Here is a 23022-nt window from a genome sequence, read left to right on the forward strand (position 1 = left end):
AGTGAGGATGGAGAGAAGGGGTTTTAGAGCCTCCGCAACCCACCCAGGGCTTGCGTCTCAGAAATGTGTCCCCACTTTCAAATCCAGCGTTTCATTCTCACAAATGCACAGGATGGAAGAGGAGAAACGGGAACTTGAACTTTTGGGGGGTTGGGGCAATGATGTCATCAGGTGCGGAGACACACAGACTTGCAGATGTCGGTGACAGGGTGACTCTTACCAGAAAGTCAGAATTTTTATCCTTAAGTACACTATGGCTAGACATGCATCCTGTACCACTGGGATCCAGCATAAGCCCCAGGACCCTACATGAAAATTTCTACACCCGACTGGAAGCTTAATACACGGTCACACAACAGCCGACTTCCTTGAAACCCCCGAGGAACAACAGTGGTGACTAAATCACTACCATGACTGAAAGTAGCATTCTCTCATCATAATAATGGGCTTTATTTCTCCTATTATCAGTAAATCCTCATAATTGCTTTCCTAGATGCCTTTTAAAAATTTTTACCTAGGCAGAGGCAGAGAGAGAGAGACTGACTCATAAAAACTTCTGAGTTTAGGCAATTATTTGTGATGATCTTTTGTTTTCATTACGAGCTACAACTTCCTAAAAATCCACATGGGTACCAATGTACCGAAATATAGTATTTGTTTTATTTCTCGTGATGAAACCATGAGAACATTGTACTCCATACGGTGAATGAATACAATGTCTTAGCCTAGGAGATTTCTGTGAGAGCAGCTACCTCTGCACGGAAAACAGAGCCAGCTCCTCGCCGAGGCGTCTGCTCCACCAACCACCACCCCCCCGCCGCGCCGCCAGCTCCCCTCCACCCTCACCACCCCCCTCACGGAAATCTGATGAATGAGTAAGCTTGGAAATGGTAGCTGCTGTATAAAATTCTCCTTTTACAATTACTTACAGAAATAAATGACATTTCTCCCCATCAAATAAAACAAAGACTCCAAATCATCTTCTGCCATTTCTTTTTGTGTCAAAACAGCTTTGCCATCATCCCCCCGCCCTTCCTGAGCCTAGCACGCGGTGTGGAGTGTGACACTCTCAGCACACGCGGTGTGTCCCGGTGTCAGCGGGAGAACACACCTAGCAGCCGTACAGAACATCTGAACAAGCACACACCAGCACCCGCGAGGCAGGAGAGAAGGTGCTGCCAGCTGTATGTGCACGTGTGTGTGTGCATTCATGTGTGTGCATGTGGAAGTGTGTAGGTGTGTGTGCATGTGTGCGCTGGGTGCCATATGTGAACCTGTGCGGGTGTGTGCGTGCATTCACGTGTGCATGTGTGTGCATATGTGTGAATGTGTACATGCATGTGTTTGTGTGTGCATCCACATGAGCGTGTGCAGGTATGTGCGTGCATGTCCGTGTGTGTGCATGTGAATGTGTGCAGGTGTCTGCGTGTGCGTGCATATGAACATGAATGGGTGTGTGCATGCATGCATTCATGTGCGTGTGTACATGCATATGAACTGTGTGTGTGCATGCGTTCATGTGTGTGTGCGAACGTGTGTGTGTGTGCATCCGCATGTGTGCATGCATGTGAACATGTGCGGGTGTGTGCATGTGCTCACGTGTGTATGTGTGCAAACGTGCAGGTATGTGCGTGCATGTCCATGTGTGTGCATGTGAATGTGTGCAGGTGTCTGCGTGTGCATGCATATGAACACGAGTGGGTGTGTGCATGCATGCATTCATGTGCGTGTGTACATGCATATGAACTGTGTGTGTGCATGTGTTCATGTGTGTGTGCGAACGTGTGTGTGTGTGCATCCGCATGTGTGCATGCATGTGAACATGTGCGGGTGTGTGCATGTGCTCACGTGTGCATGTGTGAATGAATAAAAAAATAAAAAATACGTAGACCTTATCATTCCCAAAATGGGAATGAAACAACCAGATCCTATGGTTGGATTTCACTTTTTTAAAAAAACAATTAAATCCTGTTAATATTTTTTGTCATAAAATGTGCCTCCTGGATGCCAATGTGTCCCTAAAGACGTGCTGTCATCTTCAGCAACATGAAATTCTGTGCATTCTAATGCAAGTGGACATAAGACAATGTATATGGCCCCTGTTAGAGTTTAATCTGACACCAACAATGTGTGCCCTGCTGCTTTACAATGTAAATATACACATATTGTCTGAAAAATATTTTCATCTCAAATTGTAATTCTACAATGAGGCACAAACATCTTATCTTTGGCAAATTAGACAAAAATTATATTTCTCAAATTGCAGCCCAACATTTTTAAAAACATCTTTGTTTCTTTCAAGAAAACAAGATTTGCTCTATTCAACAGTCATTTTAAGAATGGTGAGAAGTGACAGCTGTATTTGTTTTTTAATGGCTAAATGTAGAAAAGTTCCAAATTCCCTCGAGTCTTAATAACACTGGCTCTGAGCAATTAGGTTCGTATCCCCCCAGCCTGCATCGCACTCTCCTCCGCAATCACACAGAACAGAAAGGTGTTCTCCTGAACCATCCTGTCTCCTATTCCATAAGAGGTGAATGCTCCAGAAAAATGCCTCCTCGCGATCCTTGTTCCTCGGATGGATGTGAACAGAAGTGTGGGTGCCTTGCCTGCCGGAAGAGCTGAAGCAACAGAAGAAAGGCTTTCCCCGGAACAGGACTTGCTTTCTACAAGTCAGCTTTATCTGCACTTCAAAATCTAGCAGGTTACTCAACATACCCATTCACACAAGGTGACAAGCACCCATCCGCGTCTGTTCCTACCTGATAACAAAATATCCTGATATAAAGGAAAGATGTGTCCTTTCGATAAAAGACGCTCCACTTTTCCCCCGCCCCAAATTTAATCTGGAATCATCCGGATATTGGCATTTCATGTAACAGGCTGGCCGACTCAAGGTTGCCATGTTTAACTCACTTGGATTTTAAGTAATAACATCTAGATCGGAGGAAGGCAGTGATACTGGAAAATGCAATGTATACCTTCAGCATTTCAGTATGAAAACACATTGAATAATCCACGTTCACACAGCTGAAGTGACAAGGACATTATGGGACACCAGGCATAACTGAGTGCGTCTCTTGCTGGACACCCTGATATTTTTTCTAGACCTCAAGTCACGTGTATAGAACAATATGAAAAGGAACGAGTTCCAATTTTTTTAAAAATGTGAAATTGCACCAACTACTCAAATAAAATGGCTCTTCTTCAACAACCAAGGATGGAAAATGACTTTTTAGGCAAAGAAAAAACATCCAAAAAGCTGACCATTTATAATTACAGGCAAATGAAGAAAACACAGGTTCTGCTCTGTCTCTTCATGTTTTCGAAACCAGGTTCTAGAGGCATCTTGAGACCACCCCTGGGTTTCGCCAGCCAAAGACTCCCCTTGCCAGCGTCCAACAGAGAGGTGGAAAGAGCCCCGGCTCCTCCTCACCCCCTCGGCCCCTCAGAAGGGGGAGCACGGGTTAGCGGAGGTCTGCGTGGGGGACCACGGAGCCCCGCACTGGCGTGGCCGCGCGGTTCTGATCTCGGAGGATTCCTTGCCCTTCCCCTTCTCTCCGATGAACTACACACGCGTCCGTGCGGGCATTCTCATTAGGGCTCCACCACCCTAGGCATGGAGATGAATCAGTCCAGGCCCCTCCCCGCTCTGCCCTGTCGAGATGATTCCATTGAAATGTTCATTTTCATCCCTGCCGGCAACATTAGAATGGAAAGTATTTAACCTGTTTCCATTACTTACACAAATTACCATTATGGGGCAGGACAGATGTGAGAATCACGCCTCGTAACTGACTTCCATACATTCTTTACAGGAAGTGTGAGGAGACTAGATCATATTATCCAGGCTCAATAATGTTCTCTCTGTTACCAGATTCATTAACTTTGCACATCAGCATTTCACTTGCTTTCTTCATGAAAATTCCCAGGCTAGTTGGGCTCATTTAATTTGGAGAAGGAAACCTTTGTCAGGGATGATGTTTTGATCAGGTGAGCTCAGAGAGTGGGGAGGGGCGCGGGCAAGGGGAGGGGGTGGGGAGAAACAAGAGTGGGGAGAGAAAACCACCTTGTCGAAAATGTTACCTTCCCAACATGAATGATGAAAGAGAAGTCAGTTAAAGACGCGGGTACTCAAAGATGGCTGTCACTTCACATAGACACCGGCACGACTCACCTAGACAGGTGACACTTTGGTGCAGCAAAATCCCACTGCATTATTGAGCGCACCGGGGACGGGGCGCAGGCAGACTGCAGGCCTGGGATGCCTGGGGCACCCAGAGAAGGGAATTCGGCAGGTGAGTGGATTTCACTCTTCATCTGCATCCTTAAGTGGAGCTGGAGACACAGTCTCCTGGCTAAAAAGGTGGAAGACACGCCAGGGTCCCAGTCTAGGCACAAGCCCGGCGCGTTCCTCACATTGTGTCTCCCTGAGGTCCGAAGCAGAAGCCAGAAGGACGCTCCACATAAATGGGCGGGGGGGAGGGGGGATGGCGGGGGGGGGACACTCAGGGCCCTTAAACTAGTTATGACTTCCCTTTTCAGAAATTTAACAACAGCAATTCCTATCAGTCTAAGGACATCTGCTCTTTGACCTCCTGCGAAGGCTGCGTGTGGCCCCCTGAGTCTACCCAGCAACCACATCTCTAGGCGCCCTGGCTGCAGGTAGGATACTTGGAGAATGTACAGTTTCGATCACTTCTGGGCAAAGGTTTGAAAATAAAAGATCCGTCCGTGGAGTGGAAAAGACAAAACAAATTCTATTCCAACTGTTCCCACCGGACAGCCTTTCTCACTAAGAGCAGTTAGAGGAAACTCAACTCCCGGCTTCACGGTTCCCATGTTCTTCTCCTCCTCTCTGTCTCCATTGGTTCTGGGGATGAAACCACTTGGAAAGAAATGCTGGGCACGTTAAAATTATTAAGCCAAGAAAAGGCAACGGAAATATTCAGAGGGACAAGGAAAGCACATCTCATCTCAACTACCCTATAGGAGAGGATTTGAAAGTGGAAACTAGCCAAGCCAAGTCACGTGTAGAAAAAAGGCTGTTGACCGCTAACGGTTCTCAAATCCCCGCAAGGGAGCCTGAAAAGAAAAAGGTACACGCATATGCACACATTCTCTACGGAAAGGGTGAGAGCCCACCATGATCACCAGCGGCATTTTCTCCATGACGACACTGAAATCTGGTCCCAAACAGAAAAAAAATATACTGAGATAATGATCCACCTAGATAGAGAGAAGGACTTTTCTTGGCACACTAGAAATTTACTTGGAAGGATTAATAATATACTATTATTTTGAAAGACATAATTTGCTTGTTCTTGGGTAAGTATTTCATACCCATAGAATATCTGCTCAACCAGCAATATGCTTTGGATGAAAACGTCCTTGACTAATACCAGGTAGTATTTATTGAGCGCTTTCTCGGGACCAGACACTATCTTAAGCTCTGTGCACGTATTAACTGCGTTAGGCTCTCCCCAGCGATAAGGGCAACGCCCACTCTTCCTGTCCACTTCCGTGTGGGGACACGAGGCACAGGGGTTCCGTGAGCTGCCCCGGAGCGCAGCAGCGGCAGCTCGTCGAGCAGGGTCCTCTCCGGCGGTCTGTTGCAGAGCGAGGCTCCGACGCGCACCCCTACCTGCACCCGGAACCATTTCCATCAGGAGCTGTGAGCGGCGTGCGTTTAAAATGAATCCTGTCTTCAGAATATGCTGTTTGTAAAATCAGATCTTTATCTGCATGAAGGTCCGCAAAATTGCTCCTGGGCAGATCTGCCTGAAAGCCGTGTTCATCTGGATCGGCCATGACAGGCTCCGGGGACAGGCTTTCCAGGGACTGCTGTCCACGGGAGGGCTGCAGGGCGCCGCTGGGATCCGCGTCCAACCACGTGGACCCGGGCCGGTCACAGAGGCAGGAAGTCGCAGGGTGTGACCAGGGGCTGGGGAGAGGGAAGGGGGTGAGCGTTCAGTGGGGCAGAGTTTCAGTCTGGGAAGATGAAAACACTCTGGAGATGGATGGTGGGGACGGCGTGTGACCGTGTGGAGGCCACTAAACAGAGCTGAAGTGGCAAACCGTACGTTGTTTACATTTTACCATTATAAAAAAGGGGGGAGACCAAAAAAAAAAATCTGTTTGTAATCATGCCCACTGAGGCCCCGTCTCTGCCCACCCAGGGCCTCCTGACCAGAGAATCCTGCGTTGCCACCTGCCAGCCCTCCGGGACCCTCCCACCTGTGCACAGGTCATCACGGGCCTAGTGAGCTGTCCTCCTGCGGGGCCGGCTCCCCTTGAGCCTGTCGGCACATCCCAGCAGACTTGGGCTCCTGGCGGCTAGCACGCAGCCTGGCCCCAAACCTCTGTGCGATAGTGACTCGCTGGAGTGAGGAATTAAAGAAGGAGGAGACACTATGTGTAGCCCGAAGCCAGTCGACAGAGACGGACGCACCGAGGATGCTGCTTTGTCCGTACAAGTGGTACACGTTTCCATGGCCCGATCACCTGGGAAGGTGAACCTGACTGCATGGAGCAGAAATAACTTCGTTTCTCAAACTCTAGTATAAAATGCCTGTTTAAACATCCTTCAAAAAACCAAACCCCTTATCTGCACTGTGTGTGGCCGTGGACACCAAGCCTCCCCCGAGTCACTCACACTTCCTCCAAAGTTCCGGTGGCCCTAAGGGATTTGACTGGGCATGGGAAACACCACCCCAACAGGGATCATAGAGGAAAGAAAATGGGTGGAAGAGGGGAAGTGCATCGCTCCGAAATCCTGCCTCAGAAGACCCAAATTTCCTGAGTGGTGCCTCCCTCCCGTTGAATCAGGAAGAATACCTGTCAGAGATGTCCTGCTACACCATTTGGCTGATGTCAAGCCTAAATAAACCAGATCAGAAAACCAGCAAGTGGCAGGAGAGAGGCGAACGGGCGCAGAGCAGCCCCACTGTGACTCGCATGGTTTGCTTGCTGATTTTTGGTGGGGGGGGCACTGGGGGGAGGGCGGTCGTGACAATCACTGCAGTCATTTGCAGTACTAATGTCCAATTCAGCTTCCTTTCATTCTCCTGATTTAGGTGGTCAGAGTGGTTTCGTAGCCGACACGGGGAAGCTGTGCTGTTTAGCACGCTGTTTAATGGGAAACTGGCAGTCTTATTTCTTTCCTAGATTTGGTTTGTCACTAGGTCTCCATTACATGCCACTCAGCTTTGATGTCTTTGGACAGGACTGATCAAAAGATGTCATTTGACCTACACAGCATGGCAGAAACTTGGAGAAGTCTCATAAAGCGACACTCTGGCTGTAAATAAAATGACATTATTATTTCCTCTCTCCTATCATGTAGAAAAGCCAATTATGGTAATGCACTGCATGTCAATGAAAATACAGCAATCTTTTTGGAGCAGCGACTGCAGGCATCACCACTGCAACTCTCCTTCCTGGGAAAATTTGCCCATTGGAAAATGAAGAGGAGGGAGGTGATAGATGTCTTAAGGACGGTTAATAAAATCCCGGACAGCCAAGAAAAGTGCAAGTCAGCAAAACAATTCCAAGTGCAAAATGCAAACTGTTAAGTTTCCAAATTATCTAATAATTTAATCTTCAATGATTTATATTCCAGCACTGAAACGGCCAGTATCATGTCGTGCGTTGCTCCGTGTTTGACTGACAGGAGAGGCGATTTATGGTATTAATAAGCCCCTTCATCCCCACTGCTCCTTAAGGAAGCTGGCTCTGGGGGGGAGGGGCTCTAACCTTGTCCCTGAGATTCATCAGGAAGTTACAGCCCCTAAGGTGTAGCCCTGCCTGCCCTGTGTCTGTAAGATGAGGGAGAATGGCATGCAGGATACAGCGCTGTTATTGTTTTAGAATGCCCAATTTTACGCATTTCCACATATGCGAAATGCTCCCCATCTTTCTTCTCAAGCCTGTGTCAGAACTGAATATGCATACAAAACAGCTCTCCCGTTTAAGAGGTGAGTGCCCATTTGCAACACTTCTTTGCCCAGCTTCATCTCCCTAATAAGGGGCGAGAGCATCCTTTCACTAGAGGCTACCCCTCCCCAGCCCATGCTCACTCGCTCTCAGAGGAAGCGCCTTGCTCCTTCCCTCCTCTCTCCTCTCCCTGCGTATTTTCCCCTCCTGAAGACACAGGAAGCCTCCTGCCTGCCCCGGCTGCAGGGCCCACACGGAGGAGGCCTGGCCATTGTCTGAGCTCTGGAAGCCAGGAGCGGCCCTCTGCCTCGTGGCCTCCCAGCCCTGCCTCTCACTCCACGCAGAACCAGAGGGGAGCCAGGCCCCGGAGTCCGCTCAGCGTGGCCCCTACCCAGTGTGTGAAATGCAGTCCCCTTGTTCTCCCACCCTCCCGTGGGGCCGAAATGCAGCACGAACTTATATTTTCTGTTGGCGTAGTGATTCAGAAAGGGAGATCAGCCGGTGCAGGACTGTGGGCAGAGCGGCAATGTAAAACGACATGCCCCCCCCCCCCCCGCGGAAGACGTTTTAATATTTCCGTATCCGTGGTGTATATTCGTTTTAAGAAAAGATAGAACCATGCAATTAGTGTCCATTGAAATCAAGGAAATAAAGCAATTTTCGGAGCCGCTACATCCGTAATAAAAAATAAAAACTTTTTGGCTATGTCAGAAAAATGTTTAAATGTTCTAATTTGTTGGGTTAAAAAAAATTAATTATGACAAGTCATTTCTGAACACACATTGCCACCACCTCTTTTTTTCCCCAGCAATTTAATTTTGGTGCACAATAGAGTGCAGACTAAATTTAGAAGCTTCATCAAATTTTAGTAACTTTAAGTAATATTCTTTATGTCAACACTGCCAGGGGCTTCACCAGACCTGACATTTGGAAGGCTCCGTGGTGCACGGAGCAGACGTGCAGCAGTCCCTCCCACACTCGGGGCGCAGGTCCTGCAGGAGATCGATGGGCGCCCGCACCCATACTTCGTGACTCAAGTGCCATCAATCGCAGTCTGCAGATAGGAGCCAGAAGAAAATCTAAACTGCGCAATTTTAGTCCCACTTTTTGGCTTTCAAAGGACATCCTTATGTTTCAACAGAATATAAGCCTGTGACTTGTTTTCCCCTCATTCTGGTGTCTTCTGGAGAACAGCGATAATTACTATTCCTTCTACAGACCAGTCAGGTATGTGTTCACTAAACTCCAGTCAAGGTGGGTCTGCAACTCGACACCACACAGCCGCCTCCCTGTGACCCAGGCCCTAGGTTTAGCTGCACAGACAGCTTGCAAAGGACTCTGGATTCTTACTGTTGTGTGGAGGCCCAGGTGCGTGTGATCTGTAAGTCAGTCTGTGGCTTTTCAAGTCCTGAGGGCTCCTTCAGAGAACTACCGCTTGGCATACATTGTTCGTACTTGGAAAGAGAATTCGAGAACAGATGAGTGACTTGATTCTCACAGTTAGGTGAGGACAGGGGGAGGTCCTACCACAGGATTGCACGTTTGCGGTCTGTCCCACGTCTCCGAATGCACGGGGTGTCCCTCAGGCCCTTCATCCCCAGCCACCCCTTCCGTGATGTACCAGTATCACTTGCTGTAATTAAAAGTTCCTCCAGATCTCATTTAACCTCAAGCCGAAAGACTCAAATCTTTAAAACGATGAACAAAAAACAACACTTTTTAAAATGAAAGAAAAGTAATTCCTAAGGCACTTAAGAAAAAAACATAAGCCACAGTTAGGCACCCCAACAAAGCATGTTTTAGTAAATCTAAGTACTTCATTGCCTTTTGGCTGGGAATTCATGGCTTTGTTTAGGGGGGAAAATACTAAATTCATCACCAAACAAGAATTTCAAAGTATTTCTGCATCTCTAAGTTTTGATGGTGCTTCATCTGGAGAGAAAGAGGGGTTGAGATGGGATGGGGGGATGGGGAAGCAGATTTATCCACTGGATATCTCATTCCCTACCCCAATATTAAATTTTATGTGGGGAATCTAGGAGTTTAAAAGCTTCACATTTTTGTGTAATAAAAAAGAAATACAATATCCTGTTGCTATGCGTAGTGACACTTTATGCAGGAAAGAAAACCATTCTCCTTAGCTATTCTTTGAAATACGACCTACCACGTCATTTAATTTTTGAAAACCCTAAGGTCATGTAACACACTTTCTCTGTCATTTGTAAGTACATTAACTCAGTGGCCATACGACAGTGAAATTATGATAATGGGCTGCGAAAATGGGTCAGGCAGGCACCGCATTTCATGCTAGCTTCCAACAACCATCAGAGCACAGCTCAAATCAAATATGACAGTAGAAAAGCATGGAGTTTACTTTTTTTAAAGTGTTTCTACTCACTCAAGTACACACGCAAGACCACGAGACGAGCCAAAGGGGTCCCACCTCAGTGGTGAGTGAACTGCAAGAAAGTTACCCCACTGAGAGATCCATTTCTCTTGCAGAACAATTCTGCCTGAAAATCACAGATGTGGGGGGAAGAGGGAGGTAGAGGTCAAAGCAGGCTTCTTCCCAAACCATTTCTCCACCATGGTCCAGCATCTGAACAATGGGGATCACATTCTGAAAACTGCTCCACGAAGTGAAAAAAAAATTTTTTTTAAAGCAGAAGCAATTTAATGTATTCACTTAAGCAAACAAACAGAAACCCCTTCCCTAACACTTCCTGTGTGCTCAACTTCCCTGAAAAAGGAAGGAAGAGCAGGAAGTAGACGCTGATCTCGCTGGGCTGGTGCGTCTCTGACTCAAGTGTAATTGAACGGAAGAGTTGGTAACTGAGAACGTCTGCCCCTCAATTTCAAAAAACGGACTTGTGGGTACAGTGGAGGAATGAAAGTTTTTAAGACGCTCAAGTACACGCGTCCTCGTGGGCTTCTCCGGACTGACTTCTAACGTCCAGCGTCCCCGCTGGGCTTTGCCTTACAAGGCTGGCTGGTGCGATCGCCGTCAGGAGACCCTGCCCAGAGCACCTCCCAGCGCAGGCGGCCACCGTGATCTCCAAGGAACGTACTATCTGCTTACGCATCCCGGTGCAATTCCTGTTAAATAGCCCCTTCTCTTCCTTTTTTTCCCTCTGCGCTAAAAAATAAAATAAAGTAATAATAATACTAATAATAAAATAAAATCTGTCAGTATAATAGTTCCTGGGAGAACTCTAAGCGAGAGGTTGATAACACAGAGACACAGAAACGCCAGTCGCATGCAAAAGTTAACTGAATGGCAGAGATAATTGCTAAGATAATTATTTTGATAGAAGCCACTTGAAAGCTTCTGTACTGTGTTCTACTATTCCTGTTAAGGGTAAACTATCCATTTCAGATATATGCTATTCACAATGACATTTTATTTTCGATTTCTTTTTGGAAAATAATTGTAATGAAAACCAAGGACTTGAAGAGGGTAGCGAGCTAGATAAGTTTTGACACGTATTTCTGATTACTGTGCCATAATCCTATCAATGAGTGATATAATGTATTCTCGTGATGCACTATCTCCGGTGTATAAAATAACACTGTACTTTACAACAAGAGAAGAAGCACAAAGGATAGTTGGGACCATCCTACGGTCAGCATCAGCACAAGCTCCTTGAAACTCTAGAGCCGACTGACAATGGAATTTAATGTAGTCTAACTACAGTAGCCTTGAGCAAAGATACAATTATAGCTGAAAAGCATCTGAGGTTCCTGACTGTTGCTGGCATCATGATATAAATCAACAATTGCTTCTTCCCTTTTCCTCTGCAGCCCCTCCCTCCAAACTCAAAACACAGAATCCTCTAGAATCAAAAACTTGGTAAAAGGTCATTTTGTTTTCCTCCATGCCATAAAAACGGCATAGCTAGATCTGACACGCATATGCAAATCAGCTCAGAAAACACTGATTTTCCTTCACACTGAATTACTGTATCTGTATGAATATTGATACAAACACCACAAATAACAAAAAAAACCCCACAATCTCTATGGTTAGTTGCCAAGATGCCAACAAGAAACATAGACATACTGAATGCAGTTACTGTTTCTTGGCCCCGTAACTCCAGCAAACCATGTCCTCAACGGATAAATACCTATTTCAGTTTATTTAATTGTATTAAGAGTTAGGAATGCTAACATTTGCTTGCAAGAAAAAGGACTTGTAAAATATACAACATGGTGTCAGAAGAATATATTGATTATTGATAACTTATTTATATAGGCATTTAACACAAAACAGAAGTGCGTATCTCTCTAAGAGGTCAAGAAAGAACACCATGGATTGAGGGTGAAAAAGGCAGTAAGATGAACGGAAATGCAGGTAGGTCCCACCCTTACAGCACCTTCTCGTCCTCAGAAAAGCATCTTAGGTCAAAGTGATAGAAGATGAATCTGATTGTGACACGGAAGTAACGTCACTTTGACAGATTACATTGCTGACAAATGATTGCAAGTTCTTTCTTCTTTTTTTAAGATACGACTGCCAGTAACATATTTACTCAAGTATTTAGTGAACTTGCACGTTGAATAGACTGGAGCTTCCTCTCATCTAATTTCTACCACCGTTACCACTGGGAGACCCTGACCAGTATCTGGAAGCTGCCCTCAGTCTCCTTCTCCTCATCTACGAAAAAGGCAGGGGGTAGCAGATAATCCTGAAAACCCACTCCAACCTGAAAATGTTCTTCGAGTTTTGAGGGCCAGAAGCAGCAACACGCAGGCAGAGACAATGGGTAAGAAGACAGTGACCAAGACAGGGTGAAACAGGGACATGCTGAACCAGTGGAGGGAAGGGTCCTGGCCACACCGTGAAGGAAGAGCTTCTGCTTCCCAAAAGGAGGAGGGGACGTAGGAGGGCTTCTCAAAGAGAAAACGCTGAGCTGCCCTAAGTAGTCAAAAAGGATTTCCAAAGGCAGCGAAGGGCAGGAAAGATGCGAAAGGGAGCAGCATGAGCAGAGGCGTGGCTGCTGGTAACAGAAAGGGCCTTGCTTCCACCAGAATACGAAGACCGCGTTTGTTTTCCTTCCAACAGGGTCAATGCTGAGGCCAAGATGTATGCCTCATCCAGTGTACTGCTCTCTCAGGTTCAGCGGGATATACCCGATGGCCCTAGCCAAGAGGCAATTTGACAATGATGTGTATATCGTAAGCCAGCCCGTCACACGCACCGTATCATATTGGCCATAGTTCTGAACACCTGTAACAGTGCTTAGCACACAGCAGGCCCTCGATAAAGATTTACTGAATGGATAAAAGAATATAGAAAACCATATTACTGTCTTTAGTCTGACTCAATATCGTGTCGCACAATGTTCTTACCTGACGTCATCATCTCTGCCCTTTTTTTTTAACAGTACAACAAAAGGAGAACATAGATGGTAACCAGAATCTCCTGATCAACCGGGGAGCACGCAAATGCTTTCTGAGAAATCAAGGAGATTTGTTAGTTCGGGGCAAGTTCTCTCTAAAACACAAAAGCCTTAGAGACCCAGTGTTACGTCTCTCAACTGGATTGGAGGCCGCCATCTCCTTGAGGCCAGAGCCTCACCCCGCACCCGGAGGTAATACAAGGCAGGGCTCCTCCTCCCTGTGGAGGACACAAACTCAAGGGTTTCCTTCAAATGGTGGCCAAATCCCACGGGAGTGGTAGCCATTCATTTGTTCGTTTATTGCACATTGATAAGCTGATCTGTAAAATCACCCTATATGGACATTAACATGCTCCCCCACATGGAAACTCCTATTTGATATTTCAAATCCTCCAAAAGCAGGGCTCTTCCTTTCAGCCAAAGATCCCTCAGCACTGAAACAGTGCAGCTGTGAAAGACACACGATGATTCCCTCTTATCAGTTACAGTCAAGAAGTGACTACATTAGTAACTATGAAATGAGAAATTATGATTTCAACAAGGTAGAAAGAACCAGAAGTCTTGAAGAAAGCCACAACAGGACTCCCAGCCTTCTGGGAGGTGGCAAGGCTCCTGTGGGCTGGGGCAGCCCCCCTGCCAACGGCACTTCCTGCGCGCTCCCATGGCCCCCCCAGGAAGTACTCAGGTGTCTTCCCCTCCGGATGTCTGCCTGTGGTTGAGTTTATGGTAATGGGTGCATGGGTCAGGCCATGTATTAAAGATGCCAGTATGAGCTGACAAGCACTCCAATGTTCTTTACAGAACATCTTTCTGTAGAGACGACTGCTGTCCTTCAAAGCAATCACCCAGGAGGCCATAAATTTGTTACAATGATGCTGCCGTCAATCAGAGCGTTTTCGGAACTTCTCTTTGGCAGAATTAGTCAGCTCATCTCTTACGAGACAAGAGTTTCTTCCTTATAGTCGTAGAATCTGCTGTCCTTTCCTCTGTCTTTTCTTCCCACCTTTCTACCTGGCCTCCGTAGCAAGCATGAGGGTTGCTGGCCAGTTCTTTTCCAAGCACATTGCAGACCACCCTCCCCTGCCACCTTGAGATCAGAAGCGGGTGAGGACATGTGAGCAGAAGCGACGCTATGTCCCGTCCGGGGAGCCTTTAAAGCAGGCGTGCATGCCACCCACCACACCCACCACAGTGACCAGCAATGGTCCAGATGGTGGCAGCCCATCAGCCGAGTGCCTGAGCACGGGCACCTAGCCGCCTCCACAGAGACAGGCGAGGAGCGTGAGCGGGACAGCCAGCTCAGTCACTTGACCCGCAGAGCCACGGGGGTTGTTACTGTACGCTCGTTCTGTCCGACACAGCCCTCACGTCCCTCAGACCCCACATTCTCGAGCTGGGCTGCAACAGCCATCACCTTAGCAACTCAGCAGGCTAAGGACCTCCAGGAAGGAGTCTTTCGAGGACAGCTGGAAAATGAGGTCAGAGAGAGAGGGAACTGCAGACCCAGACCGAGATTGGCAGCCGGGAGACAGAAGTACACCTTCAGTCAACCGGGCGATTTTAATCCATTACATCTGACATCAGCGGTACTACGGAGATAGTAAGTATTAACCTACGACATCACCTGAGGCCAATCTACCTGTGTCCCTTCAAACCTGGGAGATGAAGGCTTCCCCGGGCACAGGCATGTGTCACGGCGCTACAGCTGTGTCTGGTCCCCGGGCGTGCAGGGAACGCATACTGTTTCAGGCCAAACGACGGTGCCATAGAGGCAGAACTGCTCAGCATCCATGGAACCCAAGTGACCGCCGGGATGCTGTCAAGCCCCACCCCACTATCTCCTCTGCAAAGCCTGGTCCGGGGGAATCAGCAGCTGGCCTATGCCTCCCCATCTCAGGACAGATGACGGGAACCCTAGGTGGCGCAGTGACGCATGAGAAAATGGCAGATGGAGATGACGGTCCACAACCATGGACACAGAGCCTCTGCCCACACACTTCTGTGTGCTCTGATGCCATGGACTGAGCGCCGGCAACCTGGTGGCAGGTCACTCACTGCAGAGACGCACGAGGGAGAGGCAGCCCTTGTCTTCACAGAACTGAAAGGTAGGATGTGAGAAGGACACCTTCAACTCGTTTCAATGCACGACAAAATGCTGGAAGCACTCTCCCAGAGCTGCAGACCCGGTGTTCGGGAAAAGGCAAGGGCAGAAGAAATCCTTACCTTGTCCAAGAAGATATGAAGGAACGTTTATTGTTGAAGTAAATTCATACCCTAGAGAGCAACGCCAAGGACACATGAGAAGCAGCAGGCTAAGAAGCTGGGCGGGGACACAGAAGGAGCCCTCCGAGCCCCGTGCTCACACACTCAGGCACCCACGCACCCCCCCCCCCACAGGACTCTGCCAGGACAAACAAGCACGGAGTTGTGTGAGGCCCCGGTGGCCCAAGCGTCGTGAGAGGCTCACACTGAGCCTGGGACGCCGCACGCTTGGTGAGCTGACGGGATGACACGGTTCTGGAAAGCAATTTGACAATGAAAACGACAAACTCCCTGACCCTGCAAGGCGCCTACTGGAGAGCTTGTCCTTTGAAATACGTAAACATCCAGCAGCACGATTTGGGGTGGTCCACAACCAGAAGCAACCTGAACACCCACCAATAAGCTAGAGGCTGAACAAATGTGGGACAGCCACAGCCCGAAAAGTTTACAGCCTCAAAACAGACTAAGACGTCTCTCTGAGAGGCGATCAGGACATAGTTTTTTTTTTTTTTTTAAAGATTTTATTTATTTATTCGACAGAGATAGAGACAGCCAGCGAGAGAGGGAACACAAGCAGGGGAGAGGAAGAAGCAGGCTCATAGCGGAGGAGCCTGATGTGGGGCTCGATCCCATGACGCCAGGATCACGCCCTGAGCTGAAGGCAGACGCTTAACCGCTGTGCCACCCAGGCGCCCCAGGACATAGTTTTAAGTGAGAAAATCAAAGTGCACAGATGGATTCTACTTTTCAGAGAATAAAGATAACCCCACACGTAGTACATGTTTTCACACATACGCAAGAGCAGAGAGAAAGGTGAGGAAAACAGAACCAGGCTGTTTTCATGGGTTACCTTTGTGGGAGGGCAGATGGAGAGGCAGAGAAGGGGAAAGATTAATAACTTTCTTTAGCCGTTTTTATTATGAATGCTAATTATTTTATACACCTTTACTCTACTAGTTAAAATAAGCATGTATTGCTTTAAAATTTTAAAAATAAGGTAAGACCATGCAAATAAGTGGTAGCTAAATGACCATCATCACTGTCACCATCATCATTACCATCACTATCATCATCACCATCATCTTCACCCCTCACCATCATCATCACCATTGTCACCATCACCACCATCATCACCATCACTATCATCATCACCATCATCATCATCTTCACCCACTACCATCATCACCATTGTCACCATCACCACCATCATCATCACCATCATCACCATCACTATCATCATCACCATCATCAACATCTTCACCCACCACCATCATCACCATTGTCACCATCACCACCATCATCATCACCATCACTATCATCATCACCATCATCACCATCATCATCACCATCACTATCATCATCACCATCATCATCTTCACCCATCACCATCATCATCACCATTGTCACCATCACCATCATCATCACCACTGTCACCATCACCACCACCACCATCACCATCATCATCATCATCTTCACCCATCACCATCATCATCATCACCATCATTATCTTCACCCATCACCATCATCATCACCATTGTCACCATCACCACCACCATCATCACCATCATCATTAACTTCACCCATCACCATCACCATCATCACCACCATCATCACTATCATCATCACCACCATCTATGAGTTGCTAGCACAATCACCCTTCCTGAGGTCACTGTGAGGCAAGATAAGGAGGGAAATCCTAAATGGATACTCCAGGACAATGTTCTTCAAGCTGAGAGCTCTAACTCCTTAATGGGTCATAAAATCAATTTAGCAGCATTTTTATAATGGCACAGAATATACAGAGCTTTCTTTGACTTACTATGGGGTTACATCCTGAAAAATCCATCCTAAATTGAAACTAGCATAAGTCAAAGATTCACTTAATACAATTGATATACCAAACATCACAGCTTCGCCAAGCCTACGCTAAACATGCTCAGAACATTTACATTAGCCCGCAGTTGGGGGGGAATGAAGTGCCTGTGGGTATCAGAGGCTGACTAGTACCCCTGGAGTTGCTATTTCAATACAAAATGTATGTCAGTGGGGGAGGGGGGCTTGCAGAGAGGACCATGACAGCGTGTGCCACGCACACTCCACCCATTCCCCCAACAATCCATCCTGAGTTGTGACCGCGGAGGAGCCGCCGTGCTGGTGTTCCCACACCACAATAGGCCGGCAGACACCCTGTGCTGCACTTAGGGTAAAGGGCAGGCAAGTCCTATGAGCAGGTGCAAGCTGCCTGCAGGGGCACTGCTCCACGTGCTCAGGGAACTCCTCCTCTCTTCCTGCACTAATAATAATGTCGGGGGCACTGTGTCCAGACGCCCCCATGAATGATGACAGCAGCCGGCACTTCCAACGGCACTGAGTGCCAGAGCCCGTCCGGAGCACGTCAGCTATCTTGCAGCCCTTGCCCCTCACAACTCCATCATCTTACACACAAAGCAACTGAGGCAAACGGCGTGCCTCAGCTAGGAGGTAGCTGAGTGTCTGTGACCAGAGGGACATGCGAAAAGGAGCTGAAATGAGGAGTGCTGTTTGAATCCATGAGGATAAGGAACGGAGAATAGATTCGACCAGCGACTGGGGTGCTCTGGGATGACGCTCTCTACAACAGAGACACCGAATCAGACAGAAATAGACCAGAATCAAAAGCAAAGACTCTCATTACTTTAGCTACAGATACCAGCCATTTTTTCCCTGCTAACTTAGAGCATCTAAAGCAACTTAAGACTAAATTTTTTTAAATGAACAACTTCCTAGATTAGTAACTTACTAAGTAGCCTCGATCAATAAACCTTAAAAACATTTTCTCACAGGAAGCACTTACTCTTAGGAATAAGTTGAAGCCTTACTTCCTGTGCTTAGTCCTAGTCAGGATTCTGGAACGTCAACCAACCGTGTGCTTCTTTCTGGCCCATGATGAGAAGCACGGCTTAGAACGGCAACAAAAAATGATCCATTACTTAAGAACAGTGTAGCAGCTTCTACGTACATTAGGAGTTTTGGTAAATGCTTCAAACGCATTACTGCAGAACACAAGAAATCACATGCTCTTTGGGGTCTTGAGTGATCTGTCAATAAAAGGATTAGTTCATTAATGATCTCCCAATTGAAGCCCAATTTGATCAAGCATTTTAACTGAATTGTTGAAAACTGCAGCAAAGAGCAGTCTGGGTCCTTCCATGAGGCATGCAGATATAAATGGGTATTTCACATACACCTTGAGGCAATAAATACACACCACCACTATTTTCTGATAAATAGGCAATAAAGTTATCTAGATATTTTTAAAAGAATAGCATCTCACCGTAAGTCTGCCATAAGTAAATTACTTCATCTGAAATGCCACAGCTCAAAGATAAAGCAAAAGTCTTGATTTCAAACAGAAAAATGCCTCTTCTGACCTCACTAGCTGTGTTTATATGTGGGTAAGGGGCAGGTGAAAATGCACACTATTGGTGGGTTCCTGTATTTACATTAGATGTGCTGCTTTAGAAATTATAGAAAGATCGCGTATTGTACATAACCATGGAAATTACTAAAATCACTAAAAATTTCCAAGAAAAAAAACCAAGTTTATTTAGAGAATGAGATATTTTTTCTCATAATTCTCCCACCTAACTCATGAATCGCTAAAACAATGATTACATGATGATGTTTCTAGAAGATTCCAGTAAACTGTCCCTAAGTTACCAGTTCTGGCTTTCATCTGAATCACTAATTCACAGACAGATATATAAAAGTCTGCCCCTCACCCCACTGTGTTTTTAAAAGGTAAAGTAGAAACTCTCTAGTAAAAGCAACAAACGCATCTTATTTTAAGGCCAGGAAAAGCAGACTCGATTTGGGATCTGGAATCATCGCACGAACACATGACCTAATATGGGTTATGTGGTTCAGACACCTCTGTGACCCAGCTTGTCTGCTATGACCAGACCCCGAGACACGTCAGTCAGTGTGAGTTCTGGTCTTTAATGACTCAATATTACCAGTGCACAGCTACGGTGTGAGGAGACACAACTTTGCAATTGTTTGAGAAATGGAACCTCACTGACAGTAACGTCACAATGCCTGTCATTGATCAGCAACACGCCTTTTGAAAATGAATTCACCTTAAAGGAATCATACTTCCTTACTGATTGCAAAGTTATATTGACAATAGGTCTTCTTTGAGGAATTGTTATTACTTAAAACATAGAAATATCAGTTTCTATTGAAATACACTTAGTTGCCTATTTAAAGTCATTCGAGTGTCTTTATGCATTAAAGTGTTATCGTTCATGCCTTGGCCAATATCCCTATGAAAATAGCTCCCAAATTAAATTCCTAATAAATTAAGTTAATAATTCACCTTCATTAAGTAATTTAATTTCTTCAGTGAGCAATAAATAGTTCTTGTGACATTCTTCTAGGACAGAAGTTCAAATGTTATTTTTCTTTATTAGCTCAGTCTCCTCCCAGGTACAAGAAGTAAAATACACAAAAGGTGGTCTACTTGTTAACTTCTGTGTTTGTAACCACAGTTATCCCTGCAACAATCCCACCGTGTTCACTAGCAATCAAACAATCCAGGTGGCTATTTTCAAAGTTCTTTCTTAGAAATGTTAAAAGCTAGACCTTACATAGGTACCAAAAAAAAAAAAAAAAAGAAGAAGAAGACGAAAAAAAAGAAAGAAAAAACAAGTAGCATTTTCCTAAGATTATTTTTAGATAGTATATCATATGTTAGGCTTCATTTCTACCTTTTAAGAAGGAGAAGTTGGCTTGTACCGTAACCTCAGTGATGTCAGAAAAAAGATTGGTTAAAATAGAAAATAGAAAAGTTACGTTTAAGTGTAAGTGTCAGTAGTACCCCTATATTTAGCATTATTTGTTTCCTATTAAGCTAAAGGTACCCTGGTGGTCAACTTCGCACATCTTGGTAACATCGTCTCCAGTTCCTTCTGGCAGAGCACCCAGCACCTCACCTCCGCCAAGTGGGCAAATGGAAAGACTGGAGGTGAATGGGCTGAATGGGCAGCTGCGGGTGCAGCCAGACCCACGCAAGCTGAAACAACGCAAGAGGCGCTCCCCTCTTCCCAAGGCGGGATCACAGAAAGCATCCCAGATGATGGGGGAGGGAGAAAGGAAATAGGCATGTCAGAAGAACAGAACCAAACAGTTTCCAGCCAATTCGCCTTAAATATATATATATATATATATATATATATACACACATTAAAACAGATGCAGAAAGCAGACTTAACCATTGTGAAATTATACGCAAAAGTGTTTCCAAAAAATACAAAAAGAATTTATCCCATCAATGATTTAAAATACATTATTGACTGAAAACCACAAGTATTTAGGACCCATTTGGGGAAGCTGGGTGTTCTGGATAGTTGAAGGTTTACTCTTTTAAGCAGAATTTTATAAAAATGTTTAAACACTGGAAAATCTACATAAAATGGACACGCTTTTGTCGCATTACTTGAAGTATACTGTACACTATTAACATTTGCCTGACAACTAGATACAAAAACTGTGAACAGTCAGTACCGACCACAAAGGGGCAGAGAACAATTCCATTTCCACTAAGTGGCCTGCAATGCTGTGTTTTTCATGTGATTCATTCTTTTACAACAGGTTTTCCCCCCTTTCTTCTCCCTTACTATTCAGTCCTCTGCTATCATTTCCCACTGTTAGCTGTGTGCTTTTCCTTACTTCCAATTTGCTACTGTTAATTTGTCGTAGCCTAGGAGAAGAGATATGTGTGACTCTTAGAACTGTGTGTAACAGAAAAATAAAATTCACACGGTGAGGGAGGACCTAGAGATACTTCTATTAATACTTGTATGAATTCGGCACATGGATTTTGATGCCTGATGTCCTTTTATCCCCTCTGACTCTTTACTCTGTCCCAGAAAAATAAAGATGGTAATTAATTGGTTTCAAGATAGCTGAGGTTTTACTGTTTCAAAATGATATACATATATGCTTATGAATGTCTCGAAGCCGTATTTATACACGATCACATCAAGTCCTCCTAGAGTCCCTCAAAGCAGGAAGCATTCCCTTTCCACAGGTAGGGGCGATAGGGAGGGGGCCCTAACGTATCCTGAAAGCCAAACAAAAACACAACTGTTCATTCCAAATTATTCTACAGAATACAACACACCAAGATTTCATTTTTATTTTAAAACCAAATAGAATCATGAAAAAAGAAAAAGGATTTTACATTAGGTTAAAGATGACCATGGGAGATGACCCAAAAAGCATAAATATTCCAGTAGACGCTACCCAGGCCGAGGCCCAGGCCCAGGCACTAGAAGATTTTCAGGATATTCAGCAGGAATTAGGCATGAGCAACAAAAATGAAACACTACAAAGGCAAACCTGCCTGATTTTAGAAGTTTTTAAAGATTCATGCACTGTCACCAGATAACACTGAAAAGCTCGCGTGTTCTGAAGTGGCAGCGATGCGCCACAGCCCGTCCCTACAACCGAAGACTGTGGGTGAATCCGAGAGATCGCATTTGTACGAACACGTCTTAAAAACCAGGTCCTCTCCCTCCCTTCCTAAACCCCTATTCCAGGAGGTTGGTGTTTACATTCAAATAGAGGCCTTCTCACTATTTCTCCATGTTTAAGCCCCTTTGCCTGCCGATTCACTCTGAAAAGACTTCACTTTTGAAGCAGCTGGCCTTCCCAGACGTGAAGGTGGTTTCCTTTTCAGGCTAAATAGTCCCCCTATCTGCCTGACCGTCCAGCAGCCGAGGGAAATCTCGGCTCCCCCGCTTCCCGTACAGACGCCGCTCGCTTGGGGTGTTCTCACCCTCGGTGATTTATTTGCAGAAGATGCTTGAAGGCATCATTCTCAACTGATAGTTGACTTAAAAAAAAATCCAAAAATTCTCCAACATTCATCAATGCTGACGAGCTGTGGGGTTTTTTGTTTTTGTTTTTTTCTGAAAGGAAAAAAGCCATAAGAGAAGGTAGCAATAAAAAAAGTACTAAGATGTAGGATGGAACCACTGTATTCAAAGGTAAACAACATCACTGCTGATACAAAGAGCTTGCTAGCACGTTATCAACACTCAGCAGTTGTCCGATCCACCCATAATAACCAGTTAGAACAGAAAAGTAACTCCATTCCTGAGAGCAACAACCCAAACTGAACAAATGAATAGCCTAGGAGACAGCACAGGACAAAAAAACAGCATCAAGGGCCTATGTGAAAAATCCACAAACCTTCATAGAAGCACAAAAAAAAAAAAAAAAAAAAAAAAAGACTTGAATATATTTCAAAATATATCATTTTTATTTTTAGAATGAGAAACTACTATTATAAAGATGCTGTTTTCCTGAATTAATTTCTTAATTTAATCTCATTCCAATCACACTACCTAAAGTATTATTTTTTTAAGCTGACAAAAATGAT

General features: G+C 45.6%; 1 protein-coding gene across 2 annotated transcripts in view; it reads right to left on the reverse strand.

The window, feature by feature from the left end:
• TSHZ1 (teashirt zinc finger homeobox 1) overlaps positions 1–23022 on the reverse strand; it is a 77167-nt gene that overhangs the window by 12751 nt on the left and 41394 nt on the right. The window contains exon 1 of one of the 2 annotated variants that reach the window (XM_045790281.2): positions 5645–22841. The exons of the other annotated variant lie outside the window; for it this stretch is intronic. Coding sequence (XP_045646237.2) covers positions 5645–5666 — 22 coding nt within the window. The 5' untranslated portion in view covers positions 5667–22841. Of the gene's footprint in view, positions 1–5644; positions 22842–23022 lie in introns of those variants that run through there. 2 annotated transcript variants of the gene reach the window in all.

This window comes from Ursus americanus, chromosome 19 (assembly GCF_024610735.1).
Source record: "Ursus americanus isolate L20-20 chromosome 19, mUrsAme1.1.p, whole genome shotgun sequence".
Taxonomy (NCBI): Eukaryota; Metazoa; Chordata; class Mammalia; order Carnivora; family Ursidae; genus Ursus; species Ursus americanus.